The sequence below is a fragment of the Myotis myotis genome, unplaced genomic scaffold, assembly GCF_014108235.1.
Source record: "Myotis myotis isolate mMyoMyo1 unplaced genomic scaffold, mMyoMyo1.p scaffold_m19_p_2, whole genome shotgun sequence".
NCBI lineage: Eukaryota > Metazoa > Chordata > Mammalia > Chiroptera > Vespertilionidae > Myotis > Myotis myotis.
The window spans coordinates 150144700-150167212 of record NW_023416324.1 but is presented as its reverse complement, the minus strand read 5'-3'; the positions used below and the strand labels follow the sequence as shown (position 1 = coordinate 150167212).

At 42.6% G+C, this 22513-nt stretch overlaps 1 protein-coding gene and 1 long non-coding RNA gene across 3 annotated transcripts in view; both read left to right on the top strand.

The window, feature by feature from the left end:
- The first annotated feature begins 900 nt into the window (after positions 1-900).
- On the top strand, positions 901-12645 carry LOC118676066. Its single transcript, XR_004974028.1, has 3 exons — positions 901-992; positions 10820-10945; positions 12496-12645. It is a non-coding gene; the product is annotated as an uncharacterized LOC118676066 (long non-coding RNA).
- A 4162-nt stretch (positions 12646-16807) lies between these two features.
- The window catches only part of CCDC80 (coiled-coil domain containing 80), a 39807-nt gene continuing 34101 nt past the window's right edge, over positions 16808-22513 (top strand). The window contains exons 1-2 of one of the 2 annotated variants that reach the window (XM_036352138.1): positions 16808-17557; positions 17976-19864. In XM_036352138.1, coding sequence (XP_036208031.1) covers positions 17987-19864 — 1878 coding nt within the window. In that variant the 5' untranslated portion in view covers positions 16808-17557; positions 17976-17986. The remainder of the gene's footprint in view (positions 17558-17975; positions 19865-22513) is intronic. The other variant, XM_036352137.1, reaches the window with a different exon arrangement.

Genomic DNA, 22513 nt, shown 5'->3' with positions numbered 1-22513 from the left:
TCAAAGGTACATGCCAGACTGCATGCCTGCCTGCCTCATATCCCCTCAGGGCTATAACTAGCCGTCAGTAATAACAGATCTGAGCCGCTTAATGAAATATCCCTGCTTCTGGAACTCCCATAGGCCATGTGCACAGAACAAGCTGACCCTGACCACCTCCCTCCACACCCATGAGCCTCTCAGAGCCAAAACAGATGTGGGAGGTGAGTGGTACACCCATGAGCCTCTCCCAGCCAGAACAACTGTGGGAGGTGAGTAGTGGCTGGTCAGCCAATCAATAAGCAGCTGACAGAGACAGGCTCCATTTGTGACTCTACAGAAGTGGTGGAGGAAGCCAAGTTGCCCTGCCCAGTTGGGTTCAGACACTTTGGACTGAAAGAGAATAACAGATGTTCATTTAAGGAAAAAACACACACCAACAACAAAACCCAAATACAAACCCCAAACATAATTTTACTACACAATCACATGCCAGTGAATAGTTGAAGAATAAGAACATTTTTTGCCAGCCCTCACAGGGCGTCTGGAAGACAGACACAGAGAAGGGTCTGCATATTTCTCATCTCTGTCACATTTCCATGATGAACTCCAGAGAGTGTGAGACACTGTCTTGGTATGCTCCGCAGAGGAGCTCTCAAGGCTTGTACTGGGTTTGTTCAGAGCCAGAGGCAAATATGGGACTGGCCTTCCTATTCCCAAGGCAAGGAGAACTAATTATGTAGGAGCAAGATAGGTAGCTGAAGATTTTATCAATATTACTTCATGAAAAAGTCATCATGTTAAATAAACACATTTGGCATGAATTTACCAACATAGAGGAAAGTGATATCAAGTCATCCAGATAAGCTGTTAAAGAATTCAAAGTCCAGAACTTAAAATTCTCTTCATCCAAATAAGCAACCAGCAACTAGGGTTGGGCCCTCAGTCCTGAGCTGATTGTGTAAGAAGAGGAGGCAGCCAGAGGCTAAGCTCTTTCTCCAAATGATGGTCAAGTAAGTGAGAAACTCCCATAGAGAGGGGTCTATCACAGGGCCTGTGCTTCAGAAGCATCACCTTGCTGCCTTGGCTCAAAGGCCAGCATACTCCTTGCTGAGGTGTGACATTAGCTCTGTAATGCCACGGAAGGTGCCAGAAAGGTCTTGAAAGGCTGTTTGGGCTGGATTTGGGGCTCTAGTCTATACTTATGACTCTTTCTTATCTGAAACTGCCTCCAAAGCCTTCCTAGTTCAATTCTGAGAAGACCTAAATTTCTACCTCAGTGCCAGGATTTCCTGACCACCCAAATCTCCCCTGGGACATTACTCTGTACTGAGGAAAGGGCCAAATTGGGTTCCAAAGTAAGCTGGAGGTTATGCCTATCCAAGGCAGACTTTCTTAGTAATTCACTGTTAAGGTAGAACTGTGGGGTAGAGATAAATTTACTTTAAGAATCTTAGGTGATACCTGTGAGGATATAGGAATAGTACTGGACTCCAGTAGGCACTCAGACTGATGTGCTGGACCTTAAAACAAAACACTAGAGGTAGGTCAAGAGGCCCAGGGTTCATAAAATAGGGGTCATAGGCAGAGCTGGGACAGATCTAGTTTAGGAATAGATACCTGAGTCTAGGTATATTGAATCGCCTAAAACTATGATTCATGGGTACCCTTAATTGCTTTCAGTGACTGCCATCCCAGGGGATGCTTCCCACTTTGTTATACACTGTGTTCAGTATAATTAATTAATGAAGTTATCTTGGATTTCTGAAGATGCTTCTTGACACAACAGACTTAGACTTTTCCCTTTGAGGTAAACATACACCTGTTGTTTCTGCTGCCAATTTGCACAGGGTGGGAAAGATTAAATTTTTTAAATTATTGATACAATGCATCTTACTTTACATGTCTCTTTTCAGATTGTTTTAAGGACCTCCCCTTGAAGGTTTTTGTTATTCAATAAAAATTTAATCCTGAGAGAAGGCCACCAAAATTAATCTATCTCAACAGGTACTAAATGTCACAACAAATCATTTAAATTTTGTTTGCAACATTATTTTGAAATCTGAGAGGAAAAATGTGAACTTTATTTTATTTTAAATTTGGAAAATTTAGTTGTAATGACAAATGTACACTAAATTCTTAGAATGATGAAAGAGAGTCAGATATTGATTTGAGAGGTAATTAAATTTTTCCAACAAATCCCAACAAAATTGCATAACATGATCTAGTATCCATCACTTCACAGTTAGACTTTTACAGCACAGTCCCAATAAGGATCACATTTTTAAGCCTATTCAATGGATTTTCAATGGCTTAATTGATTTTCTGAGAGACTTATTTTAATCTATTGATATCTAAATAATTTTCATTTGAAGTACCAATCATTTTTTTTTATTTTTGTTGACCTTCTCTTCTGTCAGCTTATTTTTTAATACCTTTGCATGTAATTTCAATATTTCTTCACCATTTCTTGCTAAAGGTACTAATTGATGGACAACGTTGTTATACAGAGAAGAATGTTTGGTAATCAGCATTGTTAGTGGACAACTCCACTATTTTTGTGTTATGATGACATGTGATTCCTATGCTGTACCATTATATGACAACTCTGACATCTCTGGTTTTTCATATAAATTTTTCTTTGCTCAAAAGGAGTAAAAATTTATTGCATCAACTCATGCATAGTAATTATAAAAACCATAGACTCCTAGGATTTTCAAGGCAAAACATTCAACTGGATTAACCACTCACCTAATGCTTAAATTCTCTGCTAAGGAATACCTATTTTAACATTTAATCCAACAAGGAGCTTACTGCCTTTCCAGGCATCTCTCTTCATCTTTGAACAGCTCTTACATTTATAACATTTTCTTTATTAGTAAACTGAAATGTTATCTAGTATTTGGACATAAGAAAGAATATGCTAGAAAAGCACAGTGAGGAAAAGCGAAGGGAAAAAATCAACCGGATTGTTTTTCCCATTGAGGTAAGTTGAGTTTGAATAGTTGGGAGAACATTTAACTAGCACTATTACACAGGAAAGAAATTGGTTCTTTTAAATATGTCAGGTTGTCACACACTAAACATCTATAGAACAAATAGTTTCAAATTTCTCTCTAAGCACTTGTGATACTTCAATAAACTGGGTGAATATTATTTATTTACACATGATAAAGTATGTTTTTAAAAAAAACACTTTAAACATAATCTCTGGGTTTAAAATATTGTTTTATGTTATATTTCTATCTATAATCACTCACTCATAAAGAAATCTTGATAATTCAGACATACTAGCGCAATATGAATAGGTGGGCATGGGTCATGTTTTAATGTTCATCTATTTTGAGACAACATTCAATTAAAAACTAAAATTAAAACCACACTCTTTTAAAAATAAAATAAGTTATTTTATTTCTAAAAATATAATTAAAACCACAATCTTCTTCCTGCCTTATTCTTTATTTTAAGTTTTAAACTTTGGCCAAGTTAATTTAGGTCCAACATGGTAAAAACAAATTCTTTCCATCTAATTCCAAATTTATATGTAGGAAAAAGTTTCTTTAACCAAGTTGTTAAAATCCTTAATGAAATCACTGCTCCTCAATTTCTAAATTACGCAATTGTGCTGTTCTTTAATTGGAAGCAGAGGCTCCAAGCCTCTGATTTCCTCTCATATATGATTCATTGTTCCATGTACAGTGTGAGATGTACCTAGGGCATCTCATAGTTCCAGTGCATTTTGTGCAACTCGAACTCAAACCATCAAGTGGTTTTCTCCTGAAGACCATAGCCTTGAGAACATGTATTTCTTTTGCTCCTCTAGGGCATCTTCTATATCAAACTCATTTCTGTTGGTTTGGTTAAAGTTCAAAACCTTTGCGGGAGGCGATCTCAGGGTGCCAAGCTCCACTCAGGTATTATGTTGCAGGCATGCATTCTCATTACACCTTTCAGCTTGTTCTAACTTCAATCATCACCAGGTTTCCATAGTTACCACTGGGATCAGTGTCTGTTTCCTAGCTCACTTCTAGGCCACGGGAGCCTTGAGTTTTCTCTTGGAAATTCTCTGCTCCCTGTTGAGGACTTTGAAGCAGGAATGAAACATTGATGCTTTAGGAAAAACACAATAATGGCCATTCGGGGGATGGATTGGAGAGGGTGAGTCTGGTGGTGAGATGACCAGTTGGAAGACTTTCACAGCCATGGAGGTGAGAGCCAACTGGAGATACAAAGTGTAAACACAGTTCTGGCTTCTGATTTCATGACAGGAAATACTTCATAGGTACATCTCCTTCCAATGTTTGACCGTTTATCTTTGTACTTGGTGTTTAGCTCCTCTATCTGACCCTTTAGTTCCTTCCCAAGTTGTCTCACTAGCCTTAGGCTGAGAGTCTTAGTTTATAACTGCTCTTGTGCAGGCACCATTTCCACCACTATTAGCTGAGTATTAGCTTTGTGGTTGGCAAATTTCATAAATTAAAAATAACCATTCACACTCCAGTTTATAGAAACAAATATAATATAGTAATTACCAGGATCGGAGGAAAGGGAGAAACAGGGAGTTATTGTTTCACAGGTACATAGTTTCAATATGAGAAGATAAAGAATTTCTGGAGATGGACAGTGGTGATGGTTGCATAACAATGTGAATGCACTTAATGCTGCTGAACTACACATTTAAAAATTGTTAAAATGGTAAATGTCATGTTATGTATATTTTACAATAACAACAAAAGATTGAGAACTTCTCAACGAAATCAACCCAGAAGCTTGGCCCACTTTGGCACATTTTATTTGTGTGAGCTGACAAATTCTCTGTTGTTTATAGTAGTTAGCTGTGAATTTTCTGTTATTTGTAATTAACCTTATTATTTATATAAAAAAATTAACCGTTCCAATTTTTATAGATGAAAAAACTGAGGCTAGGGAAAGTTAGCAGCTTGCCAAAGTCACACAACTAGTGAGCAACAAACCTGGGATTTCAATCTAAGTTTTGTTTGTGAATTTCATGCGGCCTTCTTATAGGCAAACCAAATCTTATTCAATGAATGAATGAAATGTCCAAATATGGGATTGTTCTCCAACCAGGATTTTTTTCCCCTCAATCTAAACTGTTTCTCTCATGTTTGATGCAGTTACTTACTAACATTTATTTGTACTGCGTCTGAATTTTCCCAAAGGCTTTTGCCAAAATCCAACATCACAAATTATTTGTAAAGGGACCACATGTCTTTATTTTCCATACTTAAATTTTATATAAAAATAACATTTAGGACTTTGGAATGTTACTTTTTAACATATTGAGAATGAATTCCGCTTTGAACTTTTTAACTCACTTTGAAATCCACATTGTATTTGATCTTTAGTCTGGAATATTTGCAACAGACTTTGGTTAAAAACATGTAAGTTATAACAATGTAGTTTTTTAAACAGAGCTTTCTAATAAGATGTGATTACAAACCAATGTGACTGTTTTTTAAAAAACCCAGCAGGGTTAAAACTAATATCATTGACTTCAAAGCAGATTTCTTAAGACTTCTTAAGAAACTAGATAGTGATGGTTCAATTATTCAAACATAGGATGAGTACTTATTCTATTCCAGACACTCAGAGAATTTTTGAAATTTCTTTTTCATATTTCCCCAAAAACCAGTTAATGAACCTTACAGGAAATATACTTTGTAGTCATCTATTATTTTGGCCTCAACCAGAATTATACAATTGATCATCTACCTCATTCAATAAACTTGGCTCCTAGAGACATCAGACTATGACTAAAACACAACTCCAACTTCAAAGGTTGAAAAATTGACAAAATTTAAGATATGCCAAAAGTTTCTTAAATGCAGCATATAACTACTTTGACAAGGCTAGCCCTTGGTAATATCTGATCACCCCATCTTAAATAGTGAGATTTTTCCTTCATTTACTATTACTTTTTTCTACATTGATTTTCTTTAGGGTACATATCTCTAACTAATAGAATGTGAGTTCCATAAGAGCACAGATTTTTATCTGTTGCTTTATGCCCAACACCCAAAAGGTGCTCCATAAACAGTTTTATAATAAATAAATTAATAAGATTCCTAATTCTTTATATAAAACTAGAGGCCCAGCCCACTCTCACCACCCCTGTTCGACATAATACTGGAAGTATTAGCCATTGCAATTAGATAAGAAGAAGAAATAAAAGGCATCCAAATTGGAAAAGAAGAAGATGGCGGCATAGGTTAACGCTGGAGTTTGCTGCTTTGAACAACTACTTCAAAAGTGAAACTAAAAGACGGAACAGACGTCACCCAGAACCACAGGAACGCTGGCTGAGTGGAAGTCCTACAACTAGGAGGAAAGAGAAACGCATACGGACACTCAGAGGAGGCGCAGTGCTGAAGTCAAATTCTGAGGTGCGGAGTTTGCGGAGCGGGCTGGCGGCGGAGGGCGCAGTTGGCGTTTTCAATCGGGAGGGAGTCGCAGACTCTGAGCTCCAGATACAGACAAGTCTTTAGGGACCCAGACTCAAACAGGAGAAGCGGGACTGTCTGGCTTCGGTCAGAGCGAGTGCAGCTTTCTCTCCGAGCTTTGCAATGGGTGCTGGGACTCAGAGAGACAGAGCCCCTGGGTACAGGACTGAGAGCCGCCATAACTGCTCGCTCAGCCCGCCCTGTTGATCCTGTGCGACCCGCCCCGACCAAGCCCTGCACAGAGCCATTTGCCAGATTGCCTCAGGCAAAGGCTAGATTAGCACCTCCCTAGAGGACAGAAGTTCTCTCACTGCTGACACAGCTGATTCTCATAGCCACTTGGCCTGGAGGTCAAACCCTCCCTGGTATTAGCTACAACAATCAAGGTTTAACTATAAGACTTCGAACAAAGACCACTAGGGGGTGCACCAAGGAAGCATAACAAAATGCGGAGACAAAGAAACAGGACAAAATTGTCAATGGAAGATATAGAGTTCAGAACCACACTTTTAAGGTCTCTCAAGAACTGTTTAGAAGCCGCCGATAAACTTAATGAGATCTACAAGAAAACTAATGAGACCCTTGATCTTATATTGGGGAACCAACTAGCAATTAAGCATACACGGACTGAAATAACGAATATTATACAGACTCCCGACAGCAGACCAGAGGAGCGCAAGAATCAAGTCAATGATTTTAAATGCGAGGAAGCAAAAAACACCCAACCAGAAAAGCAAAATGAAAAAAGAATCCAAAAATGCGAGGATAGTGTAAGGAGCCTCTGGGACAGCTTCAAGTGTACCAACATCAGAATTATAGGGGTGCCAGAAGATGAGAGAGAGCAAGATATTGAAAACCTATTTGAAGAAATAATGACAGAAAACTTCCCCCACCTGGTGAAAGAAATGGACTTACAGGTCCAAGAAGCTCGGAGAACCCCAAACAAAAGGAATCCAAAGAGGACCACACCAAGACACATCATAATTAAAATGCCAAGAGCAAAAGATAAAGAGAGAATCTTAAAAACAGCAAGAGAAAGAAACTCAGTTACCTACAAGGGAATACCCATACGACTGTCAGCTGATTTCTCAACAGAAACTTTGCAGGCCAGAAGGGAGTGGCAAGAAATATTCAAAGTGATGAATGCCAAGAACCTACAACCAAGATTACTTTATCCAGCAAAGCTATCATTCAGAATTGAAGGTCAGATAAAGAGCTTCACAGATAAGGAAAAGCTAAAGGAGTTCATCACCACCAAACCAGGATTATATGAAATGCTGAAAGGTATCCTTTAAGAAGAGGAAGAGGAAGAAAAAGGTAAAGATACAAATTATGAACAACAAATATGCATCTATCAACAAGTGAATCTAAGAATCAAGTGAATAAATAATCTGATGAACAGAATGAACTGGTGATTATAATAGAATCAGGGGCATAGAAAGGGAATGGACTGACTATTCTTGGGGGGGAAAGGGGTGTGGGAGATGCGGGAAGAGACTGGACAAAAATCGTGCACCTATGGATGAGGACAGTGGTTGGGGAGTGAGGGTGGAGGGTGGGGCGGGAACTGGGAGGAGGGGAGTTATGGGGGGGAAAAAAGAGGAACAAATGTAATAATCTGAACAATAAAGATTTAATTAAAAAATAAAATAAAATAATAAAAAAAAACCAAATTGGAAAAGAAGAAGTAAAACTGTCCCTATTTGCAGATGACATGATATTGTACATAAAAAACCCCTAAAGACTCCATCAAAAAACTATTAGACTTAATAAATGAATTTGGCAATGTAGCAGGATACAAAATTAATGCCAAGAAATCTATGGCATTTCTATACACTAATAGTGAACTTAAAAAAAGAGAGACTAAAAAATCAATCCCATTTACCATCACACCAAAAAAATTAAGATACCTAGGAATAAACTTAACTAAAGAGGTAAAAGACCTCTACTCAGAAAACCACAGGACGTTGAAAAAAGAGATAGAGGAGGACAGAAACAGATGGAAGAACATACCATGTTCATGGATTGGTAGAATCAACATCATTAAAATGTCCATACTACCCAAAGCAATCTATAAATTCAATGCACTCCCCATTAAAATACCAATGGCATATTTCACAGACCTAGAACAAACTCTCCAAAAATTCATCTGGAATAAAAAAAGATCCCGAATAGCTGCAGCGATCCTGAGAAAGAAGAACAAAGTAGGTGGGATCTCAATACCAGATATCAAGATGTATTACAAAGCCACTGTTCTCAAAACTGCCTGGTACTGGCACAAGAACAGACATATAGATCAATGGAATAGAATAGAGAACCCAGAAATCGACCTGAACCAATATGCTCAATTAATATTTGACAAAGGAGGCAAGAACATACAATGGAGTCAAGACAGTCTCTTCAATAAATGGTGGTGGGAAAATTGGACAGATACATGCAAAAAAAAAATGAAACTAGACCACCAACTTACACCATATACAAAAATAAACTCAAAATGAATAAAGGACTTAAATGTAAGACTGGAAACCATAAAAATACTAGAGGAATCCAAAGGCAACAAAATCTCAGACATATGTCAAAGCAATTTCTTTACTGCTACTGCTCCTAGGGCATTGGAAACTAAAGAGAAAATAAACAAATGAGACTACATCAAAATAAAAAGCTTTTGCACAGCAAAAGAAACCATCAACAAAACAACAAAAAAGCCCACTGCATGGGAGAACATATTTGCCAATGTTATCACCGATAAGGGTTTAATCTCCAACATTTATAGGGAACTCATACAACTTAACAAAAGGAAGATAAACAATCCAATCAAAAAATGGGCAAAGGACCTAAATAGATACTTTTCAAAAGAGGACATTCAGAAAGCCAAGAGATATATAAAAACATGCTCAAAGTCACTAATCATCTGAGAGATGCAAATGAAAACAACAATGAGGTACCATCTCACACCTGTCAGAATGGCAATCATCAGCAAATCAACAAATGACAAGTGCTGGCAAGGATGTGGAGAAAAGGGAACACTCGTGCACTGCTGGTGGGAATGCAGACTGGTGCAGCCACTATGGAAGACAGTATGGAGCTTCCTCAAAAAGTTAAAAATGGAACTCCCATTTGACCCATGATCCCACTTCTAGGAATATATCCCAAGAAACCAGAAACACCAATCAGAAAGGATATATGCATCCCTATGTTCATAGCAGCACAATTTACCATAGCTAAGATTTGGAAACAGCCTAAGTGCCCATCAGCAGGTGAGTGGATTAGAAACTGTGGTACATCTACACAATGGAACACTATGTTGCTGTAAAAAAGAAGGAATTATTACCATTTGCAACAGCATGGATGGAACTGGAGAGCATTATGCTAAGTGAAATAAGCCAGTCAATGAAAGAAAAATACCACATGATCTCAGTCATTTCTGGATAATAAAGGCCATTATAAACTGATGAACAAAAATAGATACAGAGGCAGAGCAGCATTGAACAGACTGTCAAACTTCAGCGGGAAGGCCTGGGATGGTTCGGGGGGCGGGGGGTAAGAGATCAACTGAAGGATTTGTATGCATGCATATAAGCATAACCAATGGACACAAAACACTGGGGGGTAGGTGAGGCCGAGGGAATGTCAAGGGGCGGGGGGAAAGAAAAGGAGACATATGTAATACTCTTTGTAATAGTTTAAGCAATAAAACAATTATTTTTTTTAAAAAAAAGAACTTGAATGCATATATGCGTAACCCAAGGATACAGACAATAGTTTGGTGAAGGCCTGGAGAGATGCGTGCAGGGAAGGGTTGGAAAGGGTCAATGGGGGAAAAATAGGGTACATCTGTATTACTTTCAACAATAAAGATAATATTTAAAAAAACAAACTAGAGGCCCAGTGCATGAAATTCGTGCATGGGTAAGGTCTCTAGCAGCTGTCAGCTGCCGGCTGGGGCCTCCCTTCCCCAGCTGCTGGCTGCCAGCCAGGGTCTTCCTTTGTTCCGTGCCACTCCCTGGTGGTCAGCGCACGTCATAGTGAGCGATCGAACTCCTGGTTGGACGAACTCCCAAGGAGACACTTTGCATATTAGGCTTTTATATATAGAGATAGATACTTTGCTTCAATTTCACAATTCCATAATTAAATGCAAGTATAAGATTCAATTTTTATGATTTATAGTGCTATTTCTTCTGTTGCTACTATTAGTATTTAATGAATAGAGATTAAGTGACCCTCTAGTGCCAATAGAAGTGTAGATATTTTTCCTTCTGTCTTTCTTTCTTTAAAGTGATAAGTTATAGTTGGGTTGTCTTCTGGGGTTGTGCTGACTCTTCTAACTGTATTTGATTGGTACACACTTAAAAGTTTTTTGCTTTCACTATATGCAGGGTGCAAAGAAAAAGGCAAACCAAATGTTCTCATCAGCTTAAAGATTTTGGAAGAACAAGAACCCATATTTGAAGGTCAAAACAATCAGAAGAGTGATGCTCTACAAAATATCTTCTCAGAGAGAGGTGAGTGGTTTATGTTGGAGCTTCGGGGGAAATCCTGTGACATAGATACTACAGGGCCCAGATATTAAAGAATGAACTGCACGTTCATATGTGTGGTAAGAACCTGTGGAGAAAGGGTCAGAGGTGACATGTTGTTCAAGCTGTGGGCAAGTGAAAACCACCATGTGCTCCTTCCTTTCTCCCACCACAGCAGTCACTCCTCCTCCACATCCTTCACTCTTCTCATCTTCTAAAGGTTGTTCCCCAGCTGGGAAGATTCTTCATCTCCACCTGTACTCACTCCTTAAGTAACTTTTTTCCAGCCTCACGTTTTAAATAGCCTTTCAATGTTATAATTCCAGCCCTAGTCTTTCTTGAAATCCAGACTCGTGTACCAACTGGCTGCTCAAGCTCTGTGCCAGAATGTCTGACAGGATTTTCAGACAAAACATTTGATTGTCTCTGCCCCAAACGACTCCCATCAGCTCTGGCTTCAACACATATACCAAAGAGGATGACTTTTCTGCACCTACCCTGCTACTGGCACCCTAAATCAAGCTACTGTACCTTTCACTGGACTAGTACATTCTCTCCCTAACTGGTCTTCCCATGGCCATTCTGGCACCATACTCTATTCCCCATGTAGCACCTATAGTGATCCCTTTAACTAATATATCAAGTCTTGCTACATCCTTTCTTAAAATCCTTCAGCATCACTCTCCTGGGACACGCTTGTGAAGCAATCCCTGCTTCAATGCCTGTGTATTTGCTGTTCCCTCTACTTAGAATGTTCTTTGCCTCCCCACTACTTGAATGACTGGCTTCCCTAGCTTCGCTTAGGACCATTATACTTGACCCTCATCTAAAATGGCTTCCTTCTCTTCATCACCATTCACTCCCTTCCCTTTTAAAAAGTGCCTCCCAAGCATGTATTTAGGTGTAGACATATATAGTTTTTGTTTATATTCTATTGCTTGTTTTCTACCACTGGAATATAAGCTCCATGAGGTCAGGAGCTCACTCATATTATATTCCTCACAATATGAGCAATGCCTGGCATTGAATACATGTTTGTTCAGTGAACATATTGGGATCTTGTTGGTTAACCCCTCCTTATGTCAGGTGATGTTCTGAGTGATGCAATCAAAACCTGGGGTAAAAGGTCAATACGGAAAAACAAGAAGTGAAAGTCAAGGCAATCCTAGCAGGGCCGGTGCATGATGGGAACTGGGAAATGAGAATGAGAGGACTGTCAGACAATCTGTCACATCCTGCCGGACAGAGTGAGTATCTTGAGCTCTTATGGATGAGTGAGCTCTGAGACCAGGGGAACAACCATGCAAGATTTTCCAGGCGCCACACAGTGGCTGCCATGGGAAGCCTCTTTCTGGGTAAAACCTGCTCCAACAATCAAAGAAGCGAACCCGTCGGACAGAAATAAACTCTGTGCACATTGGCTACAGCCATGTCAGCACCGACTTTTACATAATGAAAAGTCAGCAGTGCTACTGCAGAGAGTACAATTAACTAGTATTTGTTTATCTTTTCCACTGGACTGTGAACTTCTAAAGGGAAGAGACTGTCTGATTCTCTATCATTCCTGGTACAAAGTCTGCACTCTTGGAGAACTTTTGAGAGAAACGCTGAAAGAAGGGAGAAGGAAAATGGATCACGACTCTTCTTGGCTATCCCTAAGAGAATGGAGAGCAGCATAATAAAAATTGTCCCTTCAAATCTGATTGATATAAATCTTTTTTATACATTAAATGACCAACGGTTAAGACTTTGAACCCCGTACTGTCCATCTCTTCCCAGCCTAGAACCATCTCTCCCAAGCAGCAAATCGATACACCCACAAGTTTACACTGCTCACACAGAATGGCAACCAATAAAAATAGGAACTTTAAATCACTGATATAAACATTTTTAAAGGAGCCATTAGTTCCTTTAAATAGCTCCTTAATCTCTGCTAAGGCAAGATCCTTCAATTTGTTCTAATTAGGAGTTTGACAACTTCTTAATTAAACAACTTTCCACCTAGAAAAAAAGTGCCTCCAAGATTTTTCCAATAAACTCTAAAGTAATTAAAAACAAATGAATAAAACAGAATATTAAAACTATTCTTCCAAATAGTTTTGGTCACTGTCCTATCAGGTAACTTTTGTATTTATTTATTTATTTATTTATTTATTTATTTATTTATTTATTTATTTATTTATTTATAGTATACATAAATATATGTATTTTTTGGATTAAATGTGACCTGTTGACATTTCAAAGCCATTTCAGAGGAGGTTACCCTCTCTCAGAGCTTCTCTGGGCTGTGGCAGCATCCTGAAGTAATAAATAGTCATTGTGGGCTTTCCCCTTGACCTTGCAGTTTATCTCTTCAGTGTGTCCTACTCTGTGAATACTGAGAAAGAGAATTATTTTTTATTCTGAAAGACAAGTGTGGCTTAAGACTGGACATCGAGTAAAGTCTGCAAATGGAAAGAAAATGCATGTAGCATTATCCTCAACTTGAATATTGTTTGTGTCTCTGCCACAGAAGTGTGGTAAAATGGCTCTTCTGGGGGAAACAGAGCAGGAGAGGTGGTTTCCCTCCAAGACCACACTGAAGAGCTTGTATTTTGCTTCCTTTTCTTTCCCCCCATTCCCCTCTTAAGCAAAGAGATTCCTCAGGCAATAGAACAATGTTTTGATTCCAATTCAGTAACACCCACCAAGAGTTACTCTGTGCAAGGGAATAAACTCTGTGTGACAGAAACCATGGTTTCTCTAGGGTGCCTGGGACATAGTTCCCTGAGTCTTGGTCCCAGGTTGCTGAGGACTTAGGTCAGTGTGGGTCTGATCAGTCAGCACACCCCCTTCTGGATGCCACCTTACATTTACTCTGATTTTCATCAAAATTGCTGTATCTCTAAAGCAATTTTGTTTCGCACATTCTGGCCTTTCTTCCCTTCAAATTACTATGCAACCAATGTCAGGTAGTTTCTTGTCAATGAATTCCAAAATTAGCACTTCTAAAATCTACTTTTGAATTTTATTTCTTTTACCTTTCTTTGACAGCACAAATCTCTCTCTCTCTCTCTCTCTCTCTCTCTCTCTCTCTCTCTCTCTCTCTCTCTCTCTCCTTGCTCATCTCTGCTAATTAGTTAATGTTTCTTTCTTAGGTTACAGAAAAGATGGAAAGGTCTAAGTAGGGGACTTTTTAATACATGGCTTTTAAATAATGGACTATAAGTCCCATTTTGAAGCCCCACTGAGAAGCCCCACTTTGCCAGTGTGTCTGTGTGGGGGGTGGGAAAGCATTAGGGAGACACCAAGATGGCAGTATTAAGTCCTCTCCCATAAATGTGTTGAGCGCGCCATCTGGTGGCTGAGAATTACAGAAAGGAAGAAAACCTGAAGCTCCCAGGAAGACACACAGCTCAGGGTTGGGCTGGCTTCCCCTCTTAATGAAATTCTGGTCACTAAAGTGTCTGTATTTGAACTTTACTAGTGCACAGGTGACAAATGTGGTGTACATTGTTAGGAGGCTGGTGGAAGACTTGTGATATTTAAGAAAAAGGACAAGGCTTTAAGGACCTATTAAGAAAGGTAAAAACTACTACTACAAAATTACTCTGGAAAGTAGGATTCTAAAAGTATAATAAGTGCTGTGGTTGAGTAAACAAATGAGATTCGTCTATGAATATGGGAAATATAAAAAGGTATTAAAGGAAGAGAAATAAGAGAAAGTGTGGGAAGAAAATAAAAGGGAGAGGCAAGAGAACACATGTTTTGTAGGTGGGTCAATTTTACCACTACCACTTACATTTGTGTGAAAGTAGGGAATGTATTTAAACTCCCTAGGCCTCAGTTTGTCCAATGGGAATAATTCTACCTATCTCCCAGGGATATTAGGAAGATTAGATAAAAGAATATATGAAAGTGCCAAGCCCAGAGCCTCACCTAAAAATGCTCAATAAATGATAGTTGTTATTAGTAAGGAGAATAGAAAGAAGAGGAAAGACCTTGAAAGGGATAGTACAGAACACACTATGCTTTGAGAAAGGATATAACATCAGGACTGTATAACAAGGATGCCAAACTCAAAGGCTCACACGGGCCAAATAAACAAGGTTTAAGTTTATGTGGGCCACAAAAAAAACAAAAGCTTCAATTTTCATAGAAACATAGGTTTATTTTGATAGAGACATGCTGAATACAAAGGGCTGAAATAAATGAGTAATCATTAACATAGAATAATAGAACATTTTAATAAAAAGTAATATTTTTTCTTGAACATTAACTTACCAGACACTGAATAACTGCACAAATGAATAAGTGTAACGCAAATAAACCTATTTTTCTTGTTCTCCGAAAGTGAAATATTTCCTGTTGCGCGCACCAAACAAGTAAGTACAAGATAATGACATGGCAATGGCTGCTAAAATATTCGTTACTAGTATTGGTGGAGAAAAATGGTTCGCCTGCATAGAAGGTGTGTAAAGGAAATGAAAGCAACATGATTATAGTAATCAGTCAGTCATTAGCAAATGTTGTAGTTTGTTATTAATGATTATGTATAACAGGATATTGTAAAAATTAAGTTACGAAATTTTTATTAAAATGTTTCTTACATATCATTATATTGGCTGGGCTGCAAAAATATTCATTGTGGGCTGCATGCGGCCTGCGGGCCACAAGTTTGACATGCCTGCTGTATAACTTAGCACAGGCATTTGATCAACGTAAGAGGTGAAGCCCATGAAAGGAAACACCTTCTCTGACTGGACAAAGGGTCTGTGTCTGAAGCCCACCTTCATTGCTGCCGTCACAAGAGTCTGTGAGGGCTCCATAGCAGGGCCTTCCCTCTGGGCACCCCTTGGTCCTCAAGCTGTGGGCTGAGTGCCTTCCCCTCAACCCCCTACAGGTCTTCAATTCCATGCTGGGAGCTCATGTGAAGGAAAGGCATATGACCCGTTGGAGATGGGCTGATCAAGGGGTAGCCACAAAGGACCAGGCTTTATTCTGTGAGAGTCGCCACTGGCATGGCCTAGTTTGCAAAGGGCATTCTGAGAACCCTGGCTCACCATGGTCTCAGGTAATTCATACCGATGGAATTCTCTTAGAAAAGCTGGACAAAATGTTTGTATAACCTGAGGCACCTTTCCACCCATCTAAAAGCTGAATCCCTATGACAGACTCAGGAGATGGACACAGCAACCTCAGTCTCTGTGGAACCTGATATGGCTATTTCGAAGGATTGTCTAAAGCCCTATAGATACCTGAAGCTTTTGGAGAGCAACACACACACACACACACACACACACACACACACACACACTCATGCCTCTGAGGAAGGTCTTAGCCTACCATTCCTAGGCAGAACCCAGAACTGTGCCCCTCCCCTGATGCAATGGCCGACTGGTCTCAGGGGAACAACAGCTATTGCCTGCATTTCTAACCTTTTACCAGCTTCCTTCTATGCCAAGGAGAAAACTAGGAGCAAGAATACAGTAATATGATCTCCAATTAGCATAAAATAAAAACAACCCAGTCATGTTTTCCACGGGCTTTTCCAACCTCAAACTAAATGCATGAAGCAAGGAGAAAAAGATAAAAATATATTCATGGAACTATAAATATATATATGCTATCTCTGTGTGTGCAGCCAAGCACCCCGACCCAAATGATTATCCGTCTCTAGGAAAACCAAGCAGAAATCTGAGAATTTTCTCGTCCCGAAGTGCAGTGTGAGTACAGACGGGGAGGAAGAATATCCTGATTACTCGGTATGGAAGGGGTTAAGTCCTCAGCCATCCTATTCTAAAGTGATTTATGATGATGGGTAGTGTTTCAAAACTTTCCCCCACCCAAAGAACAGCCTCTCCCTCCTCACCGAGTCCACTCTGGACGTGCTGAAATGGGAAGGAGGCGGTGTTTTGCTGATCTGTTAAATTCTTAGTGAAGTTCCCTTGATTTCCAGTGGCTGCTGTTGTTTGAGTTTGGTTTGGATAAAAACTGAGGTTGTCCTGGCATTCCTGGGACTGAATCCAGGCAAGAGGAAGAAGAAAACGAAGCAGAAGGAACGAGGAGGGGAAAAAAGGTGGGGAGAAAGAAAGGGAGGAGAGAGGCGCAGGGAAAGAGAAAAAGCCTATTTTCAACATCACATTCCTGTGTTTTCCCTCAGCCTGGAAAACATATCAATCCCAGTGCCTTTCTGCTCGGAAACAAAGGGACTAAGCCAGACTGTGGGGGAAAGGGTGATAAGAAGGATCCTGGAACTCTAAAGAGAGCAAAGAGGGAGACGCAGGGGCTTCCTGTCTGTTCGCACAGGGATTGGCACACACAGACACAAGACCCAGCAGAAACGACAGAAAAATGGAGATGCAAAGACGTAAAAGGACAGCTCCTGTCACCTCATCCTACTTGTCAAGAAGGTAAAGAGACAGCCTGAGAGAAAAGAAGAGAGCCGCTGAGCCCTCAGGTCAGGACAGGCGACTGGGGCTGGAGCTGCAGCGTGCCTCAGCCTCGCAAAGGAGGCAGAGGGTTGGGAGGAAAAGCATTTCATCTAGGAAACTGTCCTGGGACCATACTTCAGATTGCGCTTTAAACCCCCGGCATTCCATCTCCATGAGCCACAGTGTAAGTGTACAATCCTTTCTGTCTTTGGTGTGATTGTTTCTTTGTTGCTTGTTTGAAGAAATGAAATGAGACTCTTGTCATAATTAATATGCTCGGTGTGCATTTTCTCTGGAGGATCAGAGAGTCATATGAAAGGGTGCGAGCACACTGAATGGGGCACTGAGTTGGGTTTCCTGCTCAATGTAACTGTCTCTGCTCAGTGCTGACAAATTATAGGGGCTTACAAGTAACAGGATCTCAATCCTATTTTCCATTCCCTGACCTCCCTCCTTATTCTTCTCTAACCACCCCTTCCTGTCCCCCAGTCTTTGGCCAAATTGGAGAAAGGGAAAATGCCCAGCTGTTTGCAATTAAATAATTTTCTTTCTTTTCTCCCCTTCCTCTCCCCTGTTGTCTTTGACCTCGCTGCCTCTCAAAGTGGATTGCACAATGACATGGAGAATGGGACCCAGTTTCACCATGCTGGTGGCCATGTGGCTGGTGTGTGGGTCAGAACCCCACCCCCAGGCGATGAATGGAGGGGGCCATGGAGGACAGAAAGCGCCTCTGGTCCCCGCAGTCCACAGAAGGCCCTCTCGGCTGCTGAGGCACACGGGGAGGTCTCAGGGAATGGAGAGAACCGCGCCGGGAGAAGGACACCTTCAGCCTCTCCAAAGAAGGCGCAGTGTGCCGGTGCTGAGAATGGCTCACGAGAAGGCCCCGCCGGCCCCGCTGGACATCCATGGGGCCCGGGGGAGACCGGAGCGGAGACCAGCAGCCCGGGCTTCTCCCCGCGAGATGGTCCGAGATGAGGGGTCCTCGGCTCGGTCCAGAATGCTGCGCTTCCCCTCGGGGTCCAGCTCGCCCAACATCCTGGCCAGCTTCGCGGGGAAGAACCGCGTGTGGGTCATCTCGGCCCCCCACGCCTCGGAGGGCTACTACCGCCTGATGATGAGCCTCCTGAAGGACGACGTGTACTGCGAGCTGGCGGAGCGGCACATCCAGCAGATCGTGCTGTTCCACCAGGCGGGCGAGGAGGGCGGCAAGGTGCGCAGGATCACCAGCGAGGGCCGCGTGCTGGAGCAGCCGCTGGACCCCGGCCTCATCCCCAAGCTCATGAGCTTCCTGAAGCTGGAGAGGGGCAAGTTCGGCATGGTGCTGCTGAAGAAGACGCTGCAGGTGGAGGAGCGCTACCCGTACCCGGTCCGGCTGGAGGCCATGTACGAGGTCATCGACCAGGGCCCCATCCGCAGGATCGAGAAGGTCCGGCAGAAGGGCTTCGTGCAGAAGTGCAAGGCCTCGGGGGTGGAGGGCCAGGTGGTGGAGGAGGGGACGGGCGGCGGGGGCGCGGGGCGGCCGGGCCCGAGCAGCGAGAAGAGGAAGGAGGACCTGAGGAGGGCGCACGTGCCACCCACCAGGGACACTCGCGTGAAGGTGCCCAGGAAGCCGGCCGCCACGATGGCCGCGCCTCCGCCGCCGCCCCCGACCCCCAGGGCCACCACCCTGCCTCCCGCTCCGGTCCCCACGGCGACTCGGGCCACCGCGCGGGTGGTGACGGCGGCGGCGAGACCCACGACCACCACGGCGTTTCCCACCACGCAGAGGCCCTGGACGCCCCGGCCGCACCCCTTCTCAGATGCCCACAGGCCCCCAGCCACGGCCGAGGTGACCACCGCCAGGGGGGCCGTAGCCTCGGAGCATCTCTACCCGCCCCCCCGGAGGGAGAGGCCGCAGAGCACCCGGAGGCCCGGCAAGGCCAGCAGCGCCGAGAGCCTCCCGGCCTCGCCCGCGCCCACCTGGGCGCACAGCACCAGGGCGGCCCCGGGCCGCTCCCGGGACAACCGCACGGACCGGCGGGAGCACGGCCACCGGGACCCCCCCGTGGGGCCGGGTCCTCACAAGCCAGCCAAGGGGAAGCCCCCCAAAAAGAAAGCCCAAGACAAAATCCTCAGCAACGAGTACGAGGACAAGTATGACCCCAGCCGGCCCACGGCCTCGCAGCTGGAGGAGGAGTTGCAGGTGGGGAACGTCCCCGCGCAGAAGGCGAAGGAGTCCAAGAAGCACGAGAAGCTGGAGAAACCCGAGAAGGAGAAGAAGAAAAAGGTCAAGAGTGAGAAGGCAGACAAGTTGCTCAAGAGTGAAAAGCAAGTGAAGAAGGACAAGGCGGAGAAGAAGAGCCGGCCCGAGAAGGAGAAGAGCAAGAAGAAGAAGGCGGGCCCCGCCGAGCAGGACGGCTCCCTGAAACCCACCACCAAGGACTTCGCGCCGAGTCCCAAGAAGCTGGTGGCCGACCTGCTGGGCTCCTTCGAAGGCAAACGAAGGCTCCTGGTAAGTAACCTTCTCCTTGGCATTGCTCTGGGGGCTGCGCGGGGCGTGTTCACGGTTGGTGTGTTGCTTTTCTGAAATCGCACTGCTGGAGGGCAGTCCCTGGCTGACCCTGTGCGGTGTGGAGATATAACTGATCGGGAGGTGTGTCAGGGAAGGGCTGTGAACCTTTCTCACAGAGACTCAGACTCATCGGCCAGGGGACCTTAGACATGAATTCAGGGAAGCACTTGTGGCCGGCTTCCCCTAAACCCCTCAGTCCCCATCCCCCATCTCTACTCCTCTCTTCCAAGGGATAGTTCTGGATACAGCTCCATTTTATTAAGTTCAATGAATAACAACAGAATGAAGAAGTTCCTAAAATGGTATGCACTGACTCTGGTCACAACTTAGGAAAAGGGTTTCTCTCTTCATGATTTGAGAAACCGGAAACATGTGTATGGGGAAATAAACAAGGTTTCTCCACCCCACCCCACCCCCACCACTCTCCACTCCCCCTTATTAGGTCTATATCAAGAATTCGAAAACTCAAAGGGGAAAGTAAGGCAGCCTCGGTGGAGAGTAGGTGTGACTGGGAGTGGGGAGGGGCCCTTTTTGGTGTGACCCTCATGGATGCTTTTAAATCAGCTGTCTGAAATGTTCATCCCTTAAAGGCTGTCTCTTCCATCACTGCCCAACCAGTATGAGGCCAAAAGGATGGAGTGTGAGGAGCTGGATTAATTGTTCTAATTTCCAATACCCTAAAGACACATCTGAACGTGGAGTCCAGATGTCAGTTGCTGAGACTCTATCAAATGAGCATGAACGTGTGTGTAAGAAAGGAGACAAGAAGTCCTTGCTTTTACTTTGTCTCTTTTTCTGAGTGTCATTAGGATTGAGGGAGTCACAGTTATATCGCAGTAGCTATCTAGTTGACCATTACTTGCCACCATCCAAAGAATAACAAAAGCATTTTGTCAAACCCCAGAAAAAGGGCGTCAGACAGGAATTAGCCCCATCCTAAAGGTAAGGGCATTTCTCATCAGCAAAGGGAACATGATTTCTTCTCCTCTCCAAGTTTCCTTACCCACTCTTCTAGTGCCCTTCCAGGATTTTACCCCTAGCTTCTTAATGCTGTCATTCTACTCCAGGCTGTCAGAGAGGAAAAGAGCACTATACACTTACTTTAGAGAAAAAGATCAGGAATTAATGTTGGGTGTTATGCATCAAGAATGATTCCCTCAGATACCTGGGTGTCAGGGCACCAACTCATGGCACAGAGAACATCATCTATCCTACTGAAGGCACAAAGTGACTCCACACCCTGCATTTTCCACACCAAACAAGCTAGGCATCCTTCTCTCAGGGCATTGCTCAGAGGGCTTTTAAGGTTTTTTTTTCCAATCTGGCCTAAATTGTGATTAATGATCTGAGCCAGAGAGACTCCTGCACCCATCTATCTTTAGTGGTTTCAAAAGTTTAAATGTGCATTTGAAGTGTAATTTAGAGCCGAGTCCCTTGTGGTATTTATCATGGGCGGGGCATGCCCCTAAATCCTCTTAGCTGTCCCATCAATAGTGTATTTATGTGTTAGAACAAAACGCAAGTTTTTATTGATTCTACAGGTTTTGTGTGTGTATGTGTGTGTGTGTGTGTGTGTGTGTGTGTGTGTTATTTTTTTGTATGTATGTTGTTACTCGTTTTAACCAGAGACTTAAAGTAACTATATAAACTAAGGGTAGCAGAGGATAGGTTGCCAGAATAGTTTAACAGCTACTTGGTTATTCCCAGAGTATATAAATTTAAATGGGAATGTTCCAGTAGAACCAAGAGAATCACTGATTTCAGAGTAGAACCCTATCTGGTACTTGAATGTTTGCTAGAGAACCCATGGGGAAAAACTACTCTCTTTGGGTTGGGAGAAAGCATTAGTGGTGTGCTCTGTTGCCCTCATCCTAAGTACCTGGGACTTTGTCCAGCCTGCTAAAGCACATCACCCAATCCTGCCATTTAGCCAACAGGGCAGGCAAAGTGTTCCTCATGGTCAGGTTTTAACCAGGCGAAAATAATCATGGGTAAACTGTCAGGATTGCAATTGTGCACCTATGGGTAAATACTTCCATTACCACTAGTTTATGAGTCAAAATAAAGGGGTTTTTATACATATCCCTAGTATTAGTCATGTCTTTTATTTCCCTCCCTTTCTCTCCACTCCCTTAGTCAGAGATTTGAAAGCCCAGCTGGGTCTTTTCTGCTTTTAACGGTATCCCTGATCATAAATTTCTAGCAAATGAAACTCAGATGACAGCTTCTGCTGATGTCATCTGAGGCAAAACAGAAACCAGCTGGGATTGCTCATGGCAACGTTGCTGTTGGTGGCTGGTGAGAGGACTGGGTTTATTATTACACAGAAAGCCCCAACAAGAGGCATTTTAGTCTTGCAATCCCCGTGTGCTCAGCTGATGACTGTACCAGAACTGTGTTTTCTAAATAGCTAATGACATCTAAAATAAGAATGGATTAGAAAAGACAAGATGAAATAAACATGATGCAATATCGAAAGATGGAGAGAAAAGACTGTTTGACTAGACAGAGAGGAGACTTGTGTTTCTGGGTGAAAGACCTAGTTGGTGCCATTGATTGTTTTTCCACCCATTTTCCCCATCTAACATG